The sequence below is a fragment of the Bufo gargarizans genome, chromosome 6, assembly GCF_014858855.1.
Source record: "Bufo gargarizans isolate SCDJY-AF-19 chromosome 6, ASM1485885v1, whole genome shotgun sequence".
NCBI lineage: Eukaryota > Metazoa > Chordata > Amphibia > Anura > Bufonidae > Bufo > Bufo gargarizans.
The window spans coordinates 93,478,047-93,500,718 of NC_058085.1; the positions used below are offsets into that span (position 1 = coordinate 93,478,047).

General features: G+C 41.4%; 1 protein-coding gene across 3 annotated transcripts in view; it reads right to left on the reverse strand.

The window, feature by feature from the left end:
- Positions 1-20,519, reverse strand: part of TOX2 (TOX high mobility group box family member 2) — a 119,108-nt gene extending 98,589 nt beyond the window's left edge. For 2 of the 3 annotated variants that reach the window (XM_044297558.1, XM_044297557.1), the window contains exon 1: positions 20,274-20,519. In XM_044297558.1, coding sequence (XP_044153493.1) covers positions 20,274-20,372 — 99 coding nt within the window. In that variant the 5' untranslated portion in view covers positions 20,373-20,519. Of the gene's footprint in view, positions 1-18,460; positions 18,605-20,273 lie in introns of those variants that run through there. The other variant, XM_044297559.1, reaches the window with a different exon arrangement.
- Positions 20,520-22,672: the final 2,153 nt, after the last annotated feature.

Genomic DNA, 22,672 nt, shown 5'->3' on the forward strand with positions numbered 1-22,672 from the left:
CCATGCTCTACCTATCACAGCTCAGGAGGTGTGTCCATGCTCTACCTATCACAGATCATGAGGCAGTTGATTGATGAAACTGAGCATATCAAGCAGATCAAGTTTTTGTGTAAAGTGTTGACCCTTAGCATCCTTCCAAAGATTAAGAAATGAAGATAAGACTTGTGTTGAGACCCATATATACACTACAGGGAACATTTACCAATTACGGTAGTTTTTTTGTCATTTTTGAGTCTGCCTTTGCTGTGTGTGTCTGCGCCAAATTTATGAAATGGTACACCCTAATAATATATTTGGGTTGAGTGTAATGTGGTTTACACCTATATGTGTAAAAGTAGACCAGGGGGGAGCCTGGCATAAGATGGGCCTGTTTTGCGACATTAAAAAATGCTGCAAATAATAAATGTATTCTGAAACAAGTATAACCCCAATTGTACCATGTTAGCCAGTAAAAAGGAGATAAAGAAATTGACATTCCTCAGTAGTTGGTACCTTTTAAAGGCTAACTGAAATGATGATAGTACGGTAAGTGTGAAAGTTTTATCGTCCTCTAAGGCTACTTTCACACTAGCAGCAACCTTCTCCGGCAGGCTGTTCCAACATGTCATAGTTTTATTCCGACCGCCTCTCGGCATGTTTACCATGCTGCGGCCGGACCTCCGTCCCGCCCCCATTATAGCGGCGGCACGGTGCACTAGCGGCATCACGGCTCTGGCAGGTTGTTCCCCCGCTGAGACAGCCTGCTGGAGAAGACTGCTGCTAGTGTGAAAGTAGCCTTATAGATAAGTCCATGAACTGGACTGCACTGAACCCAAGAGGTGCACGAGATGTAAAAGGTATAAACTACTGAGGAATGTCAATTTCTTTATCTTCAGGTATAAACCCATTCACTTGTCATACTCATAGAGCACCGTGAAAAGAGGTATCGAGTGGCAGACCTAGGCTTATGTCGCAAAATGTACCTAAAAAAATGTCACGTGACATTTCATGCGACAAATATACACTAAAATGAGCCCTAGATCTAATAGTAAATATCCTCCTACATTTTTACTGCGAAGGAAAGACTAATACAACTCATATAATTTCTTAATTGTGGTTGTATAATCAATGAGAGGTGCGGTCCACCTTTAAATAATAATATTAACAAATCGACAAACAGCAACTTTTTGATGGTTTTCAAATTGCAATGCAAGATCTTTTTTTACACTGCCCAGGATTATAGTGAAAAGTAAAAAGAGCAAAATGTATCCTATGATTAATGTAAAAAATGATTTATCATATAGTACATGACAAGCTCTTTCTAAAAAAAGCTATCACATGGATCCAGGGCTCCCCATTTATTGCTCCAATTGCTCTGCTAGATTTATTTATGGCAGCTCAGGGGGCAAGCCCTTTCTTAGGGGGCATGTCCTGTCTGCTGCAGCTAGTGGCAGTGGAAGGATAGAACTGAGCATGTGCGACCCCCTCAGTGAAGCGAACTGAGAAATTAGAAAAGGAGCAAACAGCAGGTGGAGCTATGCAGATAGATTTAATTAAATAACTCAGGAGCTATACTAAATTTAGAATTATATGCAATTACAGAAGCATTCACGTGCAGGCGCTGGTTTAAAAACTGTAGAATATTTTTTGTGGAATAACCCCTTTAACTTCTTATTTTACACCTACTGTATACAGAAAAGGGTAATCAAAAATAGAGCATCACTCAAAAACTGGTACTTGGGGCTCATTCAGACGGCCATATGTTTTTTGCTATCCGCAAAAACGCGGATCGTTTTTTTGGGGCGGACAGTTCAGCATGTCCACAAAAAAACTGATTGTGTTCCGCATTTTTGTGGACCCATAGGCTTCAATGGGACCACGTCCTGATTTTAACTGGAACAGAAGGAACGGGAGAAAAGATGCGGACAGCACACAGTGTGCTGTCCACATCTTTTGGGGCCCCATAGAAGTGAATGGGTCCACATCTAATCCGCAAAATTGTGGATCAGATGCGGAAAGCAACATACAGACTTCTGAATGAGCCCTTAGAAAGATCGAATATCAGTTGAAATGTTAGAGAAAAAAACACGACTGTAATCGAAAACCAATGCTCTCATTCTTCAGCTATGTTACAAGCGTTCCAGCTCTGCCATTGGCCGACCAGAGGCTCTTATTAAAATCTGGAAGATTACATTGATGCAACAAGCTCTTAAATCCCTTAGTATATTGCTGCTCCGCTAATTATGTGTCTTTGACTGTGATACAAGTGCAATCCTGATTACATTTCACCCCAAATTCACCTTTGCCAAGACATGAAGGTGTCTGCTGTGCCCTATTTTTCAACCTCTATGCTTGAATTTATAAGAGTGACATGAATAATGCAATGAAAATGTGTTTTTTCTCCTTACACTGGAGCTCATAAATTTTACATATAAAGCACCAGTCATGTTAGAGATGCAGGCAATTATTTTTAGAACACAATAAAAAATGGAGGGAGGGAGCAGCATGGTGATGTGCAGAGAATACGTGCCCCACTGGTGGTGGCATGAAGTAATTCTGGGTACGAAATTGCCAGAAAGGACACTAATCCTAAGGCTCCATTCAGACGTCCGTAGAATGTGTCCGCACCCGTTCCGCAATTATCCGGAAAGGGTGCCGATCCATTCATTCTCTATAAGGCAGGAATAGATGTGTGCTGTCTGCATCCGCATTTCCGGAGCACGGCGCCGAACTTCCGGTCTGCGGCTCTAGAAAAAAATTGCGGACAAGAATAGGCAGTTCTATGGGGGTGCCGGCCGGATGTAATGCGGATCCGCAATACCCTACAGACATGTGAATGGACCATTAACCTATCTTCTATCGTCTCCGTACCGGTATTTATGGAAAGTGCTATCACTGACATCTTTGAGGGTTTTGGGCCAAAAGGAGAAGCGGCATCAACTGAAATGGTATAAACAATGGCCATCCATTGCCAATAATTACCTGCTTATCAGGGGAGTTGGGAGTTGCATTTACAAGCAGCCATCATCAACTTTGTATGGGCACTAGTGATCACTACTCCTACTATTTGTCTCGATAGAGGATCATTGCTTCTACATAGCACAATTTGCTGCCCAGAAATTATGATTTTGGGGTCCGCATCAACTATGCTTTTCCTGGGAATACGTGTTCTTAGGAACATTTCTCCCTGATAATTGCCCTGATTGTTGGCTAGTGTAATGGGGCCTTAAGGACTACAAATTTGTCAACCATTTTCGGAATGGCTACCCGGCAATCTAATGTATATACAGAGCTCGGAACATCATCATTTGGGGAGGGTCAGGAGGCCACCATACATATTAGATGGTTGTCTGGTCCTGATGAAGTTGCGTTTTCTTCATTCAAGATGGCCGCAACAGCCTCTCCGCGGTCAAATGGATGAGGTGAGTATGTTTTTTTTTACTGCTATTTCAGTAAAAATTGATTCGTTATCACGGAGCACCAAGATATTCGAATTTGTGGCCTAGTTTTCCTGAAATTTGGATCGAATTCTACTTTGCTAACTTCGCTAACACTATTAACAAGTACAGGTCCCATTTCCATCCTAGAGTCCATCTGCAGACATGATGGATTGGTACACGGTCTGTACAGTACAGGGTAGGTTCCATCTGCAGACATGATGTGTGTGGTATAGTAAGAGGGTCCATAAACTGCACTGGACATGATGGTAAAGTGGTTGCATCTATTTGCTTGGCAGTCTAGTGGTGGCCTACAGTCCTAAAGCAGTCTGACACACTGGATGCAAGCAGCAGCCCAGAAGTCAACAACCATAAGATGCAAAACATCCGATCTTTTCATATGTGCCCAGCGCGAAGAAGGCAGGGAGGAGATTGGTTAACTCCTCCAAATAAATTCCCGCCGCCACGAAACCATGCCAAGGGAAAGTAAAAAAACTCAAAAAGTGCATGTGCCATTTTGGAAAAATCGATTTGGCGGGTCAACAAGAAACTGACATGGCTAGCATCAAAACATTGAAATTAACTGAATTATTTGTATTAATCGCTCAGCTCCATTCGCTTACCAGAGCTTCGTGGAGTTCTCGCAGCTTACGAAGCGCAGCGCCTTCCATTTAATAGTGGCTGTGTTTGGTATCGCAGCTCAGCAGCCGCATTCATTTGAATGGGGCTGGGCTGTGCCTAGGCCATGTGACCAATGAAGATGATATCACATGGCTTAGAAAGAGGCCTAAGTACTCACAGAGTGTTGCGGCCTTTTCGAACAGCTCATCAGCGGGAGTGCCTTTAGTTGGACCCCGCCAATCTCATATTGATATCTAATAAGGAATAGGCAATTGTACAAGATGCTGCCTAACAACCAGCCTTTTTAAATGAGGTTGCTGGGTGGCCAGTTCTTTGTAGCAGGGGTGTAGCTATAGGGGGTGGCACATAAGAAGATACTAGTGTTTTAGAAAGTGCATGCGGGGCAAGTTACATCTCTGGCCGGAAGAAAGGGTTAGGTCAAGAATTTGGCATTGGGGGGGGGGGGGGGGGGGGTTCTGTTTCAATTTTTTGCCTCAAGCAGCACGAAGGCTATGTGCTCCCCACCTCCCCACCCTTGGCCTCAAAGCACTGAGGGAAGGTGGCCCCAAGCTGAACCCTTACACCAGGGCCCATGAGCCTGTAGCTACCCCCTTGCCTAGTAACAAACTTTTTTCAGATTTTAGAGGCCTTCGGCTCAAAGAAAAGTTACCACAGGACTGAGATCACAGAAGGAAGAAGCTAATTGTAGTAAAATCCATCATTGATAAAAGCAAACATTAAAACAGAATATTTTAGAAATGTCTCACAACTCCAATCCCTGTGGTGTGTGTGTGGAGTATACATACAGGCCACATCTCATTCACAGACTTCTGACCCAGATAATAATTTAAGCCTGATGCACCTTCTCATCCATCACGGTTCCTCTTCTTTTATTGTGGTTTCCCATTAGCTGGCCCTGTCCTAATTATCAGTCATGTATATCTCCTCTTATCAGTTGTCCCTACATTTCCTGGACTGTCTCTCTCACTTCCCTCACTAATAATTTATGACCTGTAGAAGCAGGTTGTGCCAACTTCCTCTACAGGCCCAACGGAAGGAGTGATCTCTGTATTCAGGCCTAGTATTACATATGCAAAAATGACATGTGAATAAGAAATAATCTCCACGCTGTCCCATTCCTGCTCTGCTGTGTATTTCACTGGTGCCCAGGGTTGTATTGTAGCTATAAAGGGTACAGATGTGGCAGTCATACTTGGGCCCTTGTGCCAACATACCACCCAACATCAAAGAGGGACACCTACGGCTCATTGTGTAAAAGATCCAATTATTGGTAATTTCCTACTGTGTCAAGACAGTTGCAAGAAGTGGGGTGCACCGAGGACCCGTCAATGTTATAACAGCAGCATCGGAGAATCGTTAAGATGGGTATACGTTCTGCCAATTTGTTTTTACAGTATGTGCAGCCCCTGTGTGGAAATACCCCTTTAACTATTAGCAGATAAATCAAATCATATATAATATAGAATTCTTAAAGGGGTTATCCAACCACAAAAATCCCCCCCCCCCCAAATGCTCGGGCCCCTCACACAGATTGTACTTACCTCGCTCCCCGGCACCTACGTCGCTTCTGATGCCTGCACAGCCACCGCTGCATCTCCCCGTCGTTTGGATCAAAACATCCAGCGTGGGGGGAGGGGGCAGCCAATAGCAGGCCGTGACGGGAACGAGCCTCCCTAGCGTCACCCACTATGCGATCCACAAAACGGGTAGATGCAGCGGCGGCTGTGGAGGCATCAGAAGTGAGGAAATTACAATCTGTGCAAGGAGCCCAGGCATTTGGGGGTGCCTTTTTTCATGTTGGATAACCCCTTTAAGGTCCACATTGGCCCAAATAATGAAAACAATGTAAGTTGTGGTATAATGACAGATTGATATTACCAAGGTCAAAAAGAAGGACAAAGGGACTGGGGTCAAAAAGAGGCACTGTCCCTCAAAAACAGGGACACTAGGGGGGCATGGTGCCAGAATGGCCCTATGCGACATGAGACAACACCAATACACCATCTTCTTATGCGCCCTATTAGAGCAGTTTAAACTTACTGAGATGGGTGCCAAAACTCCCCACTAGTGACCTCAATCATCGTCATTGGATTCCTATGGATGTCCTGTCACCATATGAAATACATTGTTGTTCCTAGCTTAGAGATGATGCCAGTCTCAACAGGGTGACTACTCCACAATCAGGCGCTTTAAGGAAAACCCACAACCTAAGTATAAAGATGTTCTGTGAATGGAGGTGGACTGTCTGTGGACTGGGGACTAGGGCAATGTCTGATGGCCCATGGTACAGAGGGCAGAAGATAAAACTAAAGGGCTCATGTGGCCAGTAAAGTGCCTTTTACTGTGCAGTCCACCTCTGATATACATAGATCTCTCTATACATGCCGTACATTATGGGGAACATTTATTATTCCCCTACACTTCTACATTTTCTGGGGTCTTAAAGTCGCAACTTTTTGGAGTCTTTGTGGGCGGAAAGGGCAGGGCTTAGTAGGTCGGGAACATTTATTAGATTTAATATCAGAAAACTTTTGTACATTATACCTGAATTCTACTCCAGCATCCTTGCTGGGTAGATATCAGTTCTGGTGCATGGACCTGCATCTTCACTGTATTAACCCTAATAAGCCAGGCACAATGTATGTTAGGGTTTATTCTGACGAGTGAAATGACTCCTCTCTTGTTCAAATATGTTGCTCTGTTTCTGAAAAATTAGTTTTTCCTTCCATATACTTATGAGGTCCTCAGTGCACCGAGGGGCAGGCCTAGGACTTTGGAACACCGATGTACCTCTGCCATCCCTCCTTAGCCACCCCCCTACTCTTGAATGACTGCACCAGGCATCTTCACTGTCTTCCTGCCTGATCCTGTAATCCTGCACATGAATCTTCAAGATGCTGAGATCTTAACTGTACATGTGCCGATTCACCTGTGCATACGTGGGATTAAAGGTTTAGGCAGAAAGACAGTGAGAATGTCTGGTCCTGTCACTAAGGGGAAGGGAGGAGTGTCTAAGGAGGAAGGTGGAGGTGCAGTGGTGCTCCAAGGGACTAGGCCGGCCCTTTGGTGCACCGAAGGATCTCATTAGCAAATTAAAGGAGGGACTAATTTCTCAAAAATGGAGCCATGAACAAGAGAGGGGTCATTTCATTAACCAGGGTCAACCCTACAAGGCAGCAGGGTCCCTAAACCTAAAGTGTTTCAATTTTAAAGGTTATTGGATATATGTGACATATAGTAGTGTTGTGGGGCAGGTCTATTTTTGATGCAACTTCTTTACAGCCTAAGCTGGCTTCTTACAGATAACAACAGACGGCAGTCATATGCATAACTAATGCAGAAAAAATATTACCCCATAAAAAAGACCAGAAGACGTTGCTGTATACTAGGCACATCAGACTTTGCCTCCCTTTATACAGTATTTGATATAACTATGCTGAAGCTCCATTGTGGTTCATTGCATCTGACTTTTATTCTGTTACTTGAACACAACATGAAATTTCTCCAGAACTTAGGAAAGTCTCGTTGGGTGTCTAACTAGAACACAAGTGTAATGTAGAGCGACTAGAGCTGGCACTAGACCAGAACGGGGAGCGAGGGCCTATAAGTCCCCTGTACCTTCTCTTATGCATAAAAAAGAGAAGCTTTCTAAAGCTTGGCTGAAATTTGATTTCTGTACTGAGCTGATAACAGAAAACTGAATTAAATTTCCCATGTAAACAGATGACGATACAATCACATTGAGTTCCCCAGAGTAAATCTTCTAATGGAAAGAAGAAAACGATCACATTTTAATCATGGATGAACTATGTTACAGACTGAATATGGGCGCCAGACACTCTCCTACGAGCTGCGACACATGGTAGCACGCACCCTGTTCACTATTGCTCCTGCATAACTGTTCTCTGGTTGCAGGCATTTCCTATATACAGGTGACATCATTTATTAGGTTTCTTGTACTTAACCTTTCCACAAACTCTACATTACTCAATACTACAGTGTATGTACATGAGGAATAACATTATATTTTATGACCTGTATCTGGCTTTTTGTTTTCCCCTTGGCATGCTGAATATCTAGTTTGAGCTTCTCACAGAGATGGTGGGAGGGGACTAGCTACCATCCACTGAACACAGAAAGTAGAGGAGAATCTGCTTCCTAAACTTCTCTTATGCACTCAAAAGCAATAGTTTAGATTTTTTTCATCTCCAAATTTCAAAAACAATTACTTTTTTTATTCTCTCATCGACATAGCTGTATGACGGCTTGATTTTTGGGACAAGTTGTATTTTAATGGCACCATTTTTAGGTATATCTAATATATTATATTACTTAAAAAATTTGGGTTGTGAAAAAACTCATATACTTATATAGGGTTTCGTTTCTACTGGTTTCACTGAGAGGTAAACTGACCTGTTAGTTCTGTTCCATGGGCCGAAATGATTATTGAGATGCCAAATTAATATCGTTTTTGTTAAAGGGGTTCTGCAGTTTGTTAAAGGGGTTCTGTAGTTTGTTTTAACTGATGATCTATCCTCTGGATAGATCATCAGCATCTGATCGGCGGGGCCCGACACCCGGGACCCCTGCCGATCAGCTGTTTGAGAAGGCTACGGCGCTCTGGAAGCGCTGCGGCCTTCTCACTGTTTACCGCTGGCCCAGTGACGTCACAACTAGTATCAACTGGCCTGGGCGGGGCTAAGCTCCATTCAAGTGCTGGAGCGCCGCTGCCTTCTCAAACAGCTGATCGGCGGGGGTCCCGGGTGTTGGACCCCCACCGATCAGATGTTGATGATCTATCCAGAGGATAGATCATCAGTTAAAACAAACTGCAGAACCCCTTGAAGCTTGACTAATTTCAAAAAATAAAAAAGCTGTTTGATGGATAGTTTTTTTACTGGGCAAGGGTACTTTCACACTTGCGACAGAGGTTTCCGTCGCCGGAACTGCCTATCGGATCCGTCAAAATGTATGCAAACTGATGGCATTTGTCAGACGGATCAGGATCCTGATCCGTCTGACAAATGCATTAAAAATGCTGGATCACTCAGGCTGGATCCAGCATTAATGCATTTCAATGGTAAAAAACGGCATTTCGGCAAGTGTTTCCGGAATTTTGGACGGAAATAAAACCGCAGCAAGCGGTATTATCTCTGTCCTGAAAAAGGCAAAAAGACTGAACTGAAGACATCCTAAAGCATCCTGTACGGATTGCTCTCCATTCAGTATGCATTAGAATAAAACTGATCAGTTCTTTTCCGGTATTGAGCCCCTAGGATGGTACTCAATGCCGAAAAAGAATAACGCTAGTGTGAAAGTACCCTAAGGCAAGTTTCACATCTGCGGCTGTGCTATCTGGCAGGCTGTTTCGGCAAAGAATGTTGGGAGTTGGCTAGACAGAAACCATTGTGTGTCAAATCTCCTCTAGATCCCACTATAGTCAATGGGGTCAAGTGGACAGGCGCTGCCGGAACAGCCTGCCAAAGAAACCAGCCGCAGATGTGAAACTAGCCTACGTTTTTAAAAACTTTGTTACACCGTTGTGTACATTTTTTAAGCCCCCTTTGGGGACTTAAACCTGCAATTATTTGATCTCTTTTACTCCTGTACTGTACTATTTTTTATAATACATTGTATAGGGATTTTACCGAGGATACTATTACATACTGCCACAGGCATGGAGTAATAGAGGGATTAACATGGCAGGCTTGGCTGCCTCCAAAACTCACCTGGCTGTTATGCCACCTGCTGGGTGCCAATAAGAGAACAGAGGGGCTCCCTCACTCTGTCTATCTATTCAGATGCAATGCTCGCTGTTGTGACTGCAGCATCTGGGGGGTTTAAATGCTGGGCCTGGAATTATGTTTGAATTATAATACATTTTTATATCATTATGAATTATAATATGCTTGCAATAAAAGCTACATAAGACTACCTATCTGATTTATCTTTCTATAAGGTTTAAGCCATTTTTTTAAAATTATTTTTAGGCTCAGTGTTGCTGTTTTACCTGTTGAAAAAATACAGAGCTGTAATTTCCCCAACGGTACATAAACAATGACAAGAAGACAATGGGCCAGTGGAAGCAGATTATAAAACATGTAAAATGTCAATATAATAAAACAATGTGACCTGGAAATGATCCAACAAGTAATCCTCTAGCATTTGCATCAGTTGAAAAAAATGGCATCAGCTCTATCTATCTATCTATCTAATATCTATCTATCTATACATATCTATCACTCTTATTATTATTATCATTATTATTAGATCCTGTGATATATTATATTATTATCTTATTGTTGATATATTTAGTTTTTTGTTTTTTCAACTATAAATAAAAAAAACTATGGACATCTATTCCTCGAAGTGCTCTGTGCCTAACATTTCAGTTAGCTTCTTGCTGAACTGCAAGCAAGCTGCCAAAATCACAGTTGGTCATCAGTTTCTAAGAATTCAGGTTGTGCTAATACACTTGACATGCTTTTCTGATTCCAAAATGGCTGCCATGACTGAAAAGAAAATTGCCAATATCTCTGTACGTAAATGAAACATAACTGCCAAACTTGGACTGCTGCATTTACTAATATACTTGTATGATAGACATATTTTAGGAGGAAATACACTTTAAAGGGGGTTGTGCAGGAATGAGGGGGGTGGAGTTTTGGCAAACTCCCCATTCTGTCAGATGTATAAAGGAAAGATTACTTACCTGCTTCCCGCTCCTTCTCCTGCAGGCCTGCAATGTTCCTCTGGCCTCTATCGATGTCAACATCTGGTTTGACATCGCAGCAGCCAATCACTGGTTGCTCTGTTGACCAGATCCCCTTACGTTAGGATGATTTGTTATGACGTAAGGGGAGGCGGTCACCGCCAATGTCAATAATTTGCTGCGATGATATCAAACCAGATGTTGACATCGATGGAGCCCAGTGGAGCATTGTAGGCCAGGAGAAGGAGCCGGTGACAGGAAGCCGGTAAGTCATCTGTCCTTTACCGTGTGGGACAGGACACACAGGAAATAGTATGAGATAACTAATCACTGGAGGAGGCAGATTACTGCTGTGGCCAGTCATTGGCTGAGTGGTCATCTCCTACTATTTCATATGTGTCCAGCCATGGCCTGGATGTGGAGACTAGCAGGTCGCTGACTGTAAGTGTCGGAACAGCAGTGGTGGGGGTCAGTATCTATTCTTTTATTTATTTTTTACACCATTCTGAGCACTTTACTAAAATTTTGCATCATTGGAATAGTGCATAGAAAATTTAGAACTGGTAAGGGGCAGGGTTGGACAGGCCCACCAGAATACCAGAGGATCCAAGCTCTGACACAATAATGGGCCACTTATAATACAGGGCCCCTGAGGTCTAGCAAAATATCATTTGGAACTGACCTTGGAACCAATGACCACCAGATATCCTACTGAGGGCTCTTTCATGTCAGCATTATTTACAGTATTTCCATTCTTCTGATCCGTTTGTTATAGGAGCAGATTGGACACATAAGGAACAGAGCCTAACAGATGACATTGACTATAATGGAATCCATTCACTTTTTGTTTGGGAGAACTTATTTTTTTATTTTAGAGGCGAAAAAAGTTTTGCATGCAGGAACTTTCTCTCCATTTTATTTTATTTTTTTACAAACTCTGTGATGGAGCATCCCACCTTATAGAATGTTCTCCCCGCATCATGGATACGGACCTATGCGGACCCATGCAATCCGGAGCTGCGGTGCGGAACTGTGGCACTGAAGCACTACGGAGTGCTTCTGTTGTGTTTCTGTCTGTGCCTCCACACCGCAAAAAAATAGAACATGTTATATTTTTTTGCAGTGTGGACAGATCATGAACCCATTCAAGTTGAATGGGTGTCGATCTGTCCCGGCCGCAGCACGGATGTTGCCCGTGCATTAGGGGCTGCAAATTGCGGTCCCCAATGCACGGAACGGCCACACAACGGCCGTGTGCATGAGGCCTAAGGCTGTTTTTTTTTTTTTTTGCAGAGACGGACACAACTGACTGGTTTAACGCCCATAGCACTAAATAAAACAATACCCTAGCATGCAGTGTTTTTTGATACTCCAGATGATAATGAACGATCCTATACAAGGTCGGAGTGAGGTTCCTTAGATCCACCATTGGAAATTATTCTTGGGGCCCAACCCTCATATCATCTATAAAGTCTTATATGTTTTGAGCCAAGGAAATAACCCTGGTGACAAGTGATTGGCTCCAAAAGCAGCTTCAAATATTTAGTTTTTTCCTGGACTTTTGTGGCCCACTATGGTATGGGAGCCTAGATCCACTGGAGGATCCTTTGGTACTCTGGTGGGCCAGTCTGACACTGATCCCTTATAAAACTACGGGATCAGTTCTAGCTTCAGTTTGCCTTTGGAGGAAAACTGAGTCCGACTGCTAGATACATATGAAGAGGCCCTAAGCAAGAATTTATTATATATATATTTTGGAAGCTTTTAAAATGTAACTTTTTTTACCCAAAATTGGATATTTGTTTGTCCCTTTAGCTGAATTCTTTCTCTGACTTTACGGCATAGCACACCAGGAACACTATTAGCTTTTTTCTGAAAATAAATTTCATGGAAGATGACATTGGAGTAGCATGTGACAAATGGCAATGTGATTTCATTAATTCTTAAAGGAAGACAACATGTCATCCAGGGTAAAACAAGCTGCTCCCGTGATCGATTCTTATAGTAACTATATACACACTCTGTATTGCATGGAAAATAACAAGTTTTTCTTAAAGTGATATCACAAGGCGATATACATGTACACTGACTATATACAGTGCTGCCCATAATTATTCATACCCCTGGCAAATTTTGACTTAAAGTTACTTTTATTCAACCAGCAAGTAATTTTTTGATGAGAAATGACATAGTTGTCTCCCAAAAGATAATAAGACGATGTACAAAAGGCAGACAATCCAACGGACACTGCACAATGCTGGGTTCCACGGATGCAGACCAAGAAGGACGCCACTTCTCCAGATAAGGCACACAAAAGCTCGCTTGGCCTTTGCAAAAGCTCATCTGGACAAAGAAGAAGAAGCCTTCAACCCAAAGAACACCACCCCCACTGTCAAACATGGTGGTGGGAACCTAATGCTTTTTCAGTCAATGGACCAGGGAACCTAATCACAGTAAACGGCACCATGAAAAAAGAGCAATACATGAGGATTCTCAACGACAACATCAGGCAGTCTGCAGAGAAACTTGGCCTTGGGCACCAGTGGACATTTCAGCATGACAATGACCCAAAACACACAGCAAAAGTGGTGAAGAAATGGTTAGCAGACAACAACATTAACGTTTTGGAGTGGCCCAGCCAGAGTCCAGACTTGAATCCAATTGAGAATCTGTGGAGGGCACTAGAGATCAGGGTGATGGCAAGAAGACCCTCCAACCTGAAAGATTTGGAGCTCATTGCTAAAGATGAATGGGCAAAAATACCTGTGGAGACATGCGAAAAAGCTGGTCTACAATTATAGAAAGCGTTTGATTGCTGTAATAGCCAATAAAGGCTTTTCTATTGATTATTGAGAAGGGTATAAATAATTTTGGACTGGACACTTTTTGCTCAAATGTAAATAAAAGCTGAGAAATGTTATTTTTCCACAATAATGCCTCTTGTACATTGTCTTATTATCTTTTGGGAGACACCTATATTTGGTAAGATACCCTTACTTGATCCCACTTAGACCCATTTGCTGCTTCCCAAGCTCAGGCATAAAATTAGGTCGGATAAAGCATGGCTGCTTTCTTTTGTCTTTTAAAAACAGCGCCTCTCTAGTCTATGGGCTATGCCCGGTATTGCAGCTCAGCTCCATTCACTTTGATGGAGCTGAGCTGCAGTACCAGACACAGCCCACAGATAAAAACGGCATTGGTTTCCTAATTTCACACCACCCTGTTAGTGCTCCTCTTCAGATTTCACAGAAAATTAGGTTAAGGATCTTATTTTTTTTCAATAAATGGTAAAAAACAAACACAAAATAATGGATAATTAATTTACACTTGGGTAAGGCACAGATCCCGATGCTGTGTTCTCATAATCTACGGTCTGGCTAATAAAATGGCTTCTAGCAAAACTATAGGCAACAGGTGCACAATATGAACAGCCATGGAGCTATAAGCTGGCAGCGTGCCATATTTGCTTTAGAAATATCTGTGCCCCCCTCATCCCTACAAGCAGATGTTTTATGGGTCACAGAATATCCACGGTACAGCCAGTTGCCCAACCACAGGCCTTTGTTTATTGAACTTTCTAATTAACACCAAATTAGCCAATTAACTAAACTCCGTATTATAGCAAAAGACAGCTCGCCTTAAACGAGGATACCAAATCCTAAGCCCCCTTAATTCCCAAAAAGCTTCCAGGCCGAGATATTTGATATTTTCTTGCTAATAGCTCAAAAAAAGCAGAACATTGAACACAAGGTTTAATTTTTCTTCCTAATCCAGGAACGACAAACCAATTTCACTGAATGTGCTATCTCTCTGACCTACCAAAGTGCGGAGCTGAAGCAGGGGCCACAGTGGCACCAAGTGGACATTCTCAGTACTGCAATAATAACATTGAATTCACTCTTTACATGTCAGTGGATAGGCTGCATGACAATTTCTTGTCTGGATGCTTATCTTATAGCAAATGGCATTGGGGATGATGATTAATCTAACAATTAGCGTTGTATAATGGGAGACAGGTGGAACAAGTCTCTTGTTTCAACCTATGTAACTATGAGGATATCTTTGTGTGCACAGTGGTCCAGTATGTTCAGCTGTGGATGTAGTAACAATAGTGTGGCTTATCCTCTAATACACATAGGTTACAGCATAGGGAGAGAGGACCCATGTGCTGGGTTGGTGACCCTAACATATTTTGAATGCATTTCAGAAACCTCTTACATCTGATTAGTATATATGATCCCAAAAAATGATTTACGGTATGTATATATAGTCAAGCTGCATGATTGATTTGTAAATGAATGAAGTGTAATTGGATAGTCTAAAAGTTTCTTCCCCCCCCCCCAGCATTCTTCGTGAATACCAGTGAGGACCACAGTTAGGCACCTAGAACGTGGCATATTGTGTGGGAAAGGTGCCCCTAAGATGCTGCCTCCATCCTGGGTAAAGGCCTGGCTTTTATACACCCCTGGGTTAATAATAATATGAATGTAAGTCTATATGAGCTTATATGTGCTGCCTTCATTGTATCATTTCAGTTTCCTATATATGCCAAGATGAAATTGTTATATATATATATATATTTATCAGTATTTTTCATTTATCATATAAATCAATGGCACTACCGGCCCATATGCTTTCATGAGGACATATACAGTACACTCAGTCTGAATGTAAGAATCTTGTTACCATGCGCTTTATACTGCCATATACAACCATGTACTGCATACTGCCATATACAACCATGTACTGTATACAGCCATGTACTATATACAACCATGTACTTTATACAGCCATGTACTATATACAGCCATGTACAACCATGTACTATATACAGCCATGTATAACCATGTACTATATACTGCCATGTACAACCATGTACTATATACTGCCATGTATAACCATGTACTATATACTGCCATGTACAACCATGTACTGTATACTGCCATGTACAACCATGTACTGTATGCTGCCATGTACAACCATGTACTGTATACTGCCATGTACTATATACAACCATGTACTTTATACAGCCATGTACTATATACAGCCATGTACTATATACAACCATGTACTTTATACAGCCATGTACTATATACAGCCATGTACAACCATGTACTATATACAGCCATGTATAACCATGTACTATATACTGCCATGTACAACCATGTACTATATACTGCCATGTATAACCATGTACTATAGACAACCACGTATAACCATGTACTGTATACAGCCATGTATAACCATGTACTTTATACAGCCATGTATAACCATGTACTATATACTGCCATGTACAACCATGTACTATATACTGCCATGTATAACCATGTACTATAGACAACCACGTATAACCATGTACTGTATACAGCCATGTATAACCATGTACTTTATACAGCCATGTATAACCATGTACTATATACTGCCATGTACAACCATGTACTATATACTGCCATGTATAACCATGTACTATAGACAACCACGTATAACCATGTACTGTATACAGCCATGTATAACCATGTACTTTATACAGCCATGTATAACCATGTACTGTATACAGCCATGTATAACCCTGTGGTATACATAGCCGTGTATAACCATGTACTATATACAGCCATGTATAACCATGTACTTTATACACCCATGTATAACCATGTACTATATACAGCCATGTATAACCATGTACTATATACAGCTATGTATAACCCTGTGGTATATACAGCTGTGTATAACCATGTACTAGATACAGCCATTTACTATATACAGCTATGTATAACCCTGTACCATATACAGCCATGTATAACCGTGTACTATATACAGCCATGTATGTATAACCGTGTACTATATACTACCATGTATAACCATGCACTATAGACAACCACGTATAACCATGTACTATATACAGCCGTGTATAAACCGCTGGTATATACAGCCATATACAACCATGTATTATATACAGCCATGTATAACCATGTACTGTATACAACCATGTATAACCTGTACTATATACCGCCATTTACTATATACAGCCATGTATAACCATGTACTATATACAGCAATGTATAACCTTGTACTATATACAGCAATGTATAACCCTGTACTATATAGAGCCATATATAACAATGCACTACGGTATATACAGCCATATACAACCATGTACTATATACAGCCATGTACTATATACAGCAATGTATAACCCTGTACTATATAGAGCCATATATAACAATGCACTATATACAGCCATGTATAACCGTGTACTATATGCAGCCATATACAACCATGTACTATAGACAACCACGTATAACCATGCACTATATAGAGCCATATATAACAATGCACTATATAGAGCCATATATAACAATGCACTATATAGAGCCATATATAACAATGCACTATATACAGCCATATACAACCATGTAGTATATACAGCCACGTATAACCGTGTAGTATATACAGCCTTGGAAATCAGTTTCTTGTACAACATAAACTTTCCTTACAAGACCGTGGGTGTCATTTATCAAAAGTCATCTTTGCCCAATGCTTTCGTTTCTGCTGCAAATCCACCTGAAACTGTAGCATCTGCAAATGATTTTTGACTGGCGGTACTTGAGGGGAGGAAATGGTCTGTTGGTGAATCATTGGTGAAAATGGCGCAATTGCTTTAATAAATATGGCGCTCACTTATTGGATCCAGTCCGTGACAAAGTGACTAATATACACTATATATAGCAGCATGCACATGTATATATAGATACATATGTACACATAAATATTTAAACAAGTATATTTCTATATGCAGATCATGACAAAACACATATTTGTTTAATATATTTAAGCACAGATTGATAAATAGATACAAAGGAATGTATCCATCTCTATTCATAGTGTAGAGCGTGTATATATATATTATGTAAAGATCGATAGATATACATATAGATAACGTATATACGCATCTAAAACATATATACTGTAGGTGAACATGCACACCCGTATACATATTGATAATAAATGAGCCCAATCCCCAGACATAGGCGTACAGGGAGGCTAGTCAGCGGCTCGCACCCCTGGAGCAGAGCACTGTTTCCTCTCCTGCAGTGAAGGGGTGAGCTTTGTTTATTCCCAGGGCAGGCGCTGGAACTGGGGCTTACATCAATGTAAACGGAGGTATTTCCAGTCCTTGTAACTTTTGTTCTGACACAAAGGCCTTGTGATGATCTGTCGCCATGAGAATAACTCTGCACCTCTAACAGCCTCAATGGCCACTACAGTCCATAGGGTGCTATTAGGACTTGTTGGTCATCCTTTTTTCTTTTTTTTCTTCTTGTGTGAAAGAAGTCGAGAACTGTCCACTTTGTGCCAATGAAGGAGACTGGAGGAGGTTAGCCTTATAAAACTAACACTAGAGAGGTACAAGGGCTAAGGGTATCATTCCTGATACAATGTGCTGTGCCCGGTTTCTACAGGACTGCAGGGCGACCTACCAAGTTATAGTTACAGTGCCCAAACAAAGGATACATTCAGCGTATAATAAATATAATGCATACGTAAACCTGGTAAAATCCGTATAGAGTGCAACCTGATCCCCCCCCCCCTCACCGTACATACCAGTATATTGTACATAAAGAACAACCACGCTACATACAATGTAGCACATTTGCAAAATAAAGGTATCATTTAATAAAGCAATACTCACCCTAAGATACTTGTCTAAAATCCGGAACATGGCAAGTGATGGCAGATCCAGCAGTGTGAATACCCTCTGTTATTTAGAACACCTCTGGCACGTCTGCCTATATGCACTGCAAGTTTACTGTGAACCCAACTACCACATAAATGAGGACATTTTCCTGTTAGATGCCGCACCATAATATCTGACATCTCAAATTGTTTTCCTCAATTGTGTGTCAGCTCCCCTCAGCTCTATAAAAAGATACAATGCGGGAGGACAGGATTATTTTTTTTTTTTTTTTTTTTAGTTTTATTTTATGCCTGGGATTGAAGGGGTTAAAGGCAATCACATTTCCATACACATGGAACTGAAGGCGTGATCTTATAATCATTTATTTTTAATGGCCGGAGAAGGGAGGGGTGGTTGGACACAAGGCTAGGAATGGTTTTGGGGGGATTTGGAAGTGGGAAGGACAAAAAAGTGTAGCCAATGGCAGTCAATGAGAGGAGTTGTAAGGTGTTTGTATTCCTTAGGAATGATCTCAACCAACCATGCCTGGTGTCTCAAGAACTTGTCACCTGTTCGGAGCTAAGGGAATGACACATTGGGAGTCATAGAAAGGTTAGCATGTCAGACCTTGATGAATTTATGGCGACCAACACAACTACCTCCATTTCTTTGAATTAATGGTGGACACCAAATCTGCTTCTGTGAATTCATAGTGGTCTCCAATTCTGCTTATGTCTCTATGAGGTTATGGTGGTTACCATTTCTACTTCTATAAATTTTTGGTGGCCAGCAAATTTACTTCATTGAATTTATGATGTCGAGCAAATCTACTTCTATGACTTCATGGTGGCCACCACAATTTCTTTTACTTTTATGGATTCATGGTGGACACCACAACTACCTATAGAGCACATATGTAAATTCATGTTGACCATCTATTTACCCTTACATCTACCCATTCATGATATGCATATCCATGATGTGTCCATCTATTAATTCATGGAGAACACAACTACTGTAACATACCTCTGAGAATTCATAGCTGATAGCACATCTACCCATACCTCCCACAATTCATAGTGGCCATCCATCACATCTACCCATACCTTTTTTCATTTATAGTGGGCATCACAACTTTCTGAACCTATCTGAATTTATACTGGTTGTCAAAACTAGTCATAGTGGTCATTACAAGTCCCTCTGATGACACCATGGAATCTGCACGCTGCATAATATGATGTAGCGTAACATATGTTCCTACAATCATGTGTAGGACAACATGGTACAATGTGACATCTGAGGAGCACTAAATGTCCTGTGCAAGACTCGATGTTGAGGGAAGTTTGCCAGTAATTTGACTGGTTCCCTAAGTGCTTGTGACAAGATCTACACACAGAGGACATTTTGGCAATCGTCGGGTTAAACAAGCATCCCTTGCCTGATTGCACAACCTGCACTTCCTTGCTGCTGTCATCCCAAGTACTACACTCTGTCCTGCAAGTTCAGAGCATGCAGCAAGCTAGAACCTGGTTCTCCAAACACCATGTACCCTCCAGTCAAATACCCAGATGTAGTAGAGTGGACCAGACCAGCAAGTGGCGTGTCAGCCTGGTCATGTCACAGTGCCAACCAACTTCTCACTGGCAAACTCTTTCTTTCTAAAGATCTGGTTCAGCTTCCATCCCGGGGCACCACTGGGCACACAAAGTTGCCATCCACCACTGGTCTCTTAACCCTTTCCCACTCAATCAGCAATAAGAGCAAGCAGTTGAATAAGAGCAGAGCAATTGCTACGAGCAGATGTGGCAGCAGAGTGTCAACACTGTACCTTGTTGCAGTGATAAAAGTCCAGGGGGCTGAGGCAGGTGGGGTCTGTAGATAAGGTGCCCACGCTGGTGGGGGCAGGAGGGTAGAACCTAACGTCCATCACAAGGCGGCCGGAGGGGCATTAAAGCAGCTTGATGTTTTGTGTAAATTTTTTTTAAATTCTCTTCTTCAGGCTCCTGTGTGAGCTGCACTGCCTCTTGCTGAGTGTGTGTGTGTATGTGTGTGTGATAGAGGGAGGGAGGCTGTGTCTATTGTTTGAAACAACAAGACAGAGAGGGAGAGAGAGAGGAGGGAGAGGGAAGGGTGGGGGGGTTGGGCATCATTTATTCTCCTTCTCTCAAACATCCGTTCTGTGGTCTCTCTCTTTCTCTCACTCACTATTTTCAACCCCCTCTCTCTTTTCTCTCTTGTTCTTGTTCCCAGGCCTCTCTCCCCACTCTCTCTCTCTTTCCCTCTTTTCGCTCTCCCTCCTTCTCCTATTCTTTTCATTAACTCTTTCCTACCCTCTGCCTCTCTTGTAACAGCTCCTCTGCCATTCTTTATTCCACTGTTATAATCCTCGCCTTGCCCATTGGCATGCTAATAGTTAATGATACTTAGTCACAGAGCTTACAGTTCATTATCCGAAATGTGTATCACTGTTATCACTTTAATGCGCGCCTCGCCATTAACACCTGCAGTACTGCATAGATTACAGGACAATGTAAATGATGTCCCCTCCCCCATCCCTTCTCAGAACCTATCCATCTATCTCATATCTATCTATCTATCTATCTATCTATCTATCTATCTATCTATCTATCTCCTATCTATCTATCTCCTATCTATCTATCTATCTATCTATCTATCTATCTATCTATCTCCTATCTATCTATCTATCTATCTATCTCCTATCTATCTCATATCTATCTATCTATCTATCTATCTATCTATCTATCTATCTATCTATCTATCTATCGTTCTATCTATCGTTCTATCTATCTATCTATCTATCTATCTATCTATCTATCTATCTCTCTCATATCTATCTATCTATCTATCTATCTATCTATCTATCTATCTATCTCATATCTATCCATCTCTATCTATCTCATATCTATCTATCTATCTATCTATCTATCTATCTATCTATCTATCTATCTATCTCATATCTATCCATCTCTATCTATCTCATATCTATCTATCTATCTATCTATCTATCTATCTATCTATCTATCTATCTATCTCATATCTATCTATCTATCTATCTATCTCCTATCTATCTCATATCTATCTATCTATCTATCTATCTATCTATCTATCTATCTATCTATCTATCTATCTATCGATCTCTATCCATGTAGCTATTGTACATACATGGATACAGTATCTATTTATCTATCTATCTATCTATCTATCTATCTATCTATCTATCTATCTATCCATCCATCCTTCTATAGGTGCAACTATATCTATCCATCTGTTGTTTAATTGCTTTGGAAAATTCAGCAATATATTAAAGATTTTCAGCGAGTACAATTATCCTAAGTAATGCTAGGATTGTGACGTTACTTATGCATTTTTTTGGAGCAATTTGTGTCTCTCTTTGGACATTGTCTCTTACAATCATCTATTGGAAAGAATTTCCAGCATGTTGGAATATCATTTCTAATATCATTTTAATGTGTTCTATGTGAAAAAAGTCATTTGTAAAAGTGAAAGTCGTCGGTCATTGGTCACATTGTTTGCAAAGTTGCATCTGGTATAGTTATCCTGAGATCAGCCAATCTTTAAAAATTCCCTCCTCTGTAAAGGGGCCTTCTGATTTGGACAACCCCTAGGTATCTGATAGGCTCGCGACAATGTGCTGATCACAGGGGGTTCTGCTGCTGGAAACTTTTTTTTTTTTTCCTCTCTCTAACAATGCAATATGCAGGAATCCATTGAAACCCATGAGCCATCTATGTAATGCAGGGATGGCCATCCTGCAGCTCTCCAGCTGTTGTAAAACTACAATTCCCAACATGCCCTGCTGTAGGCTGATAGATGTAGGCAATCTGGGCATGCTGGGAGTTGTAGTTTTGAGAGTGACCCTAAACCCTGGGTCCCCCCATTATAACTATATGCTCCAAAGCTAATGATTTCCCCGTTGTCTTATGGTCCATTTACACAGGCTAAAGTTTGAGACAATTATTGGGGACAAATGTTTGTATGATCCTTGTCCTGTATAAGGGTCCGCAGATCACCCAAAGTAATGACATCTTTCATCGTTTGTGGCCAGCACATTGCTTTGTGTAAGCAGAGACAGACCGACCACAAACTGTATAATTGTTCTTCTTCCATGGGATTCCATGCCCTCCTGATAGAAGCACCACTAATAATATTTATTATAAAGAAAAAATAAAATGTATCTTACATGAT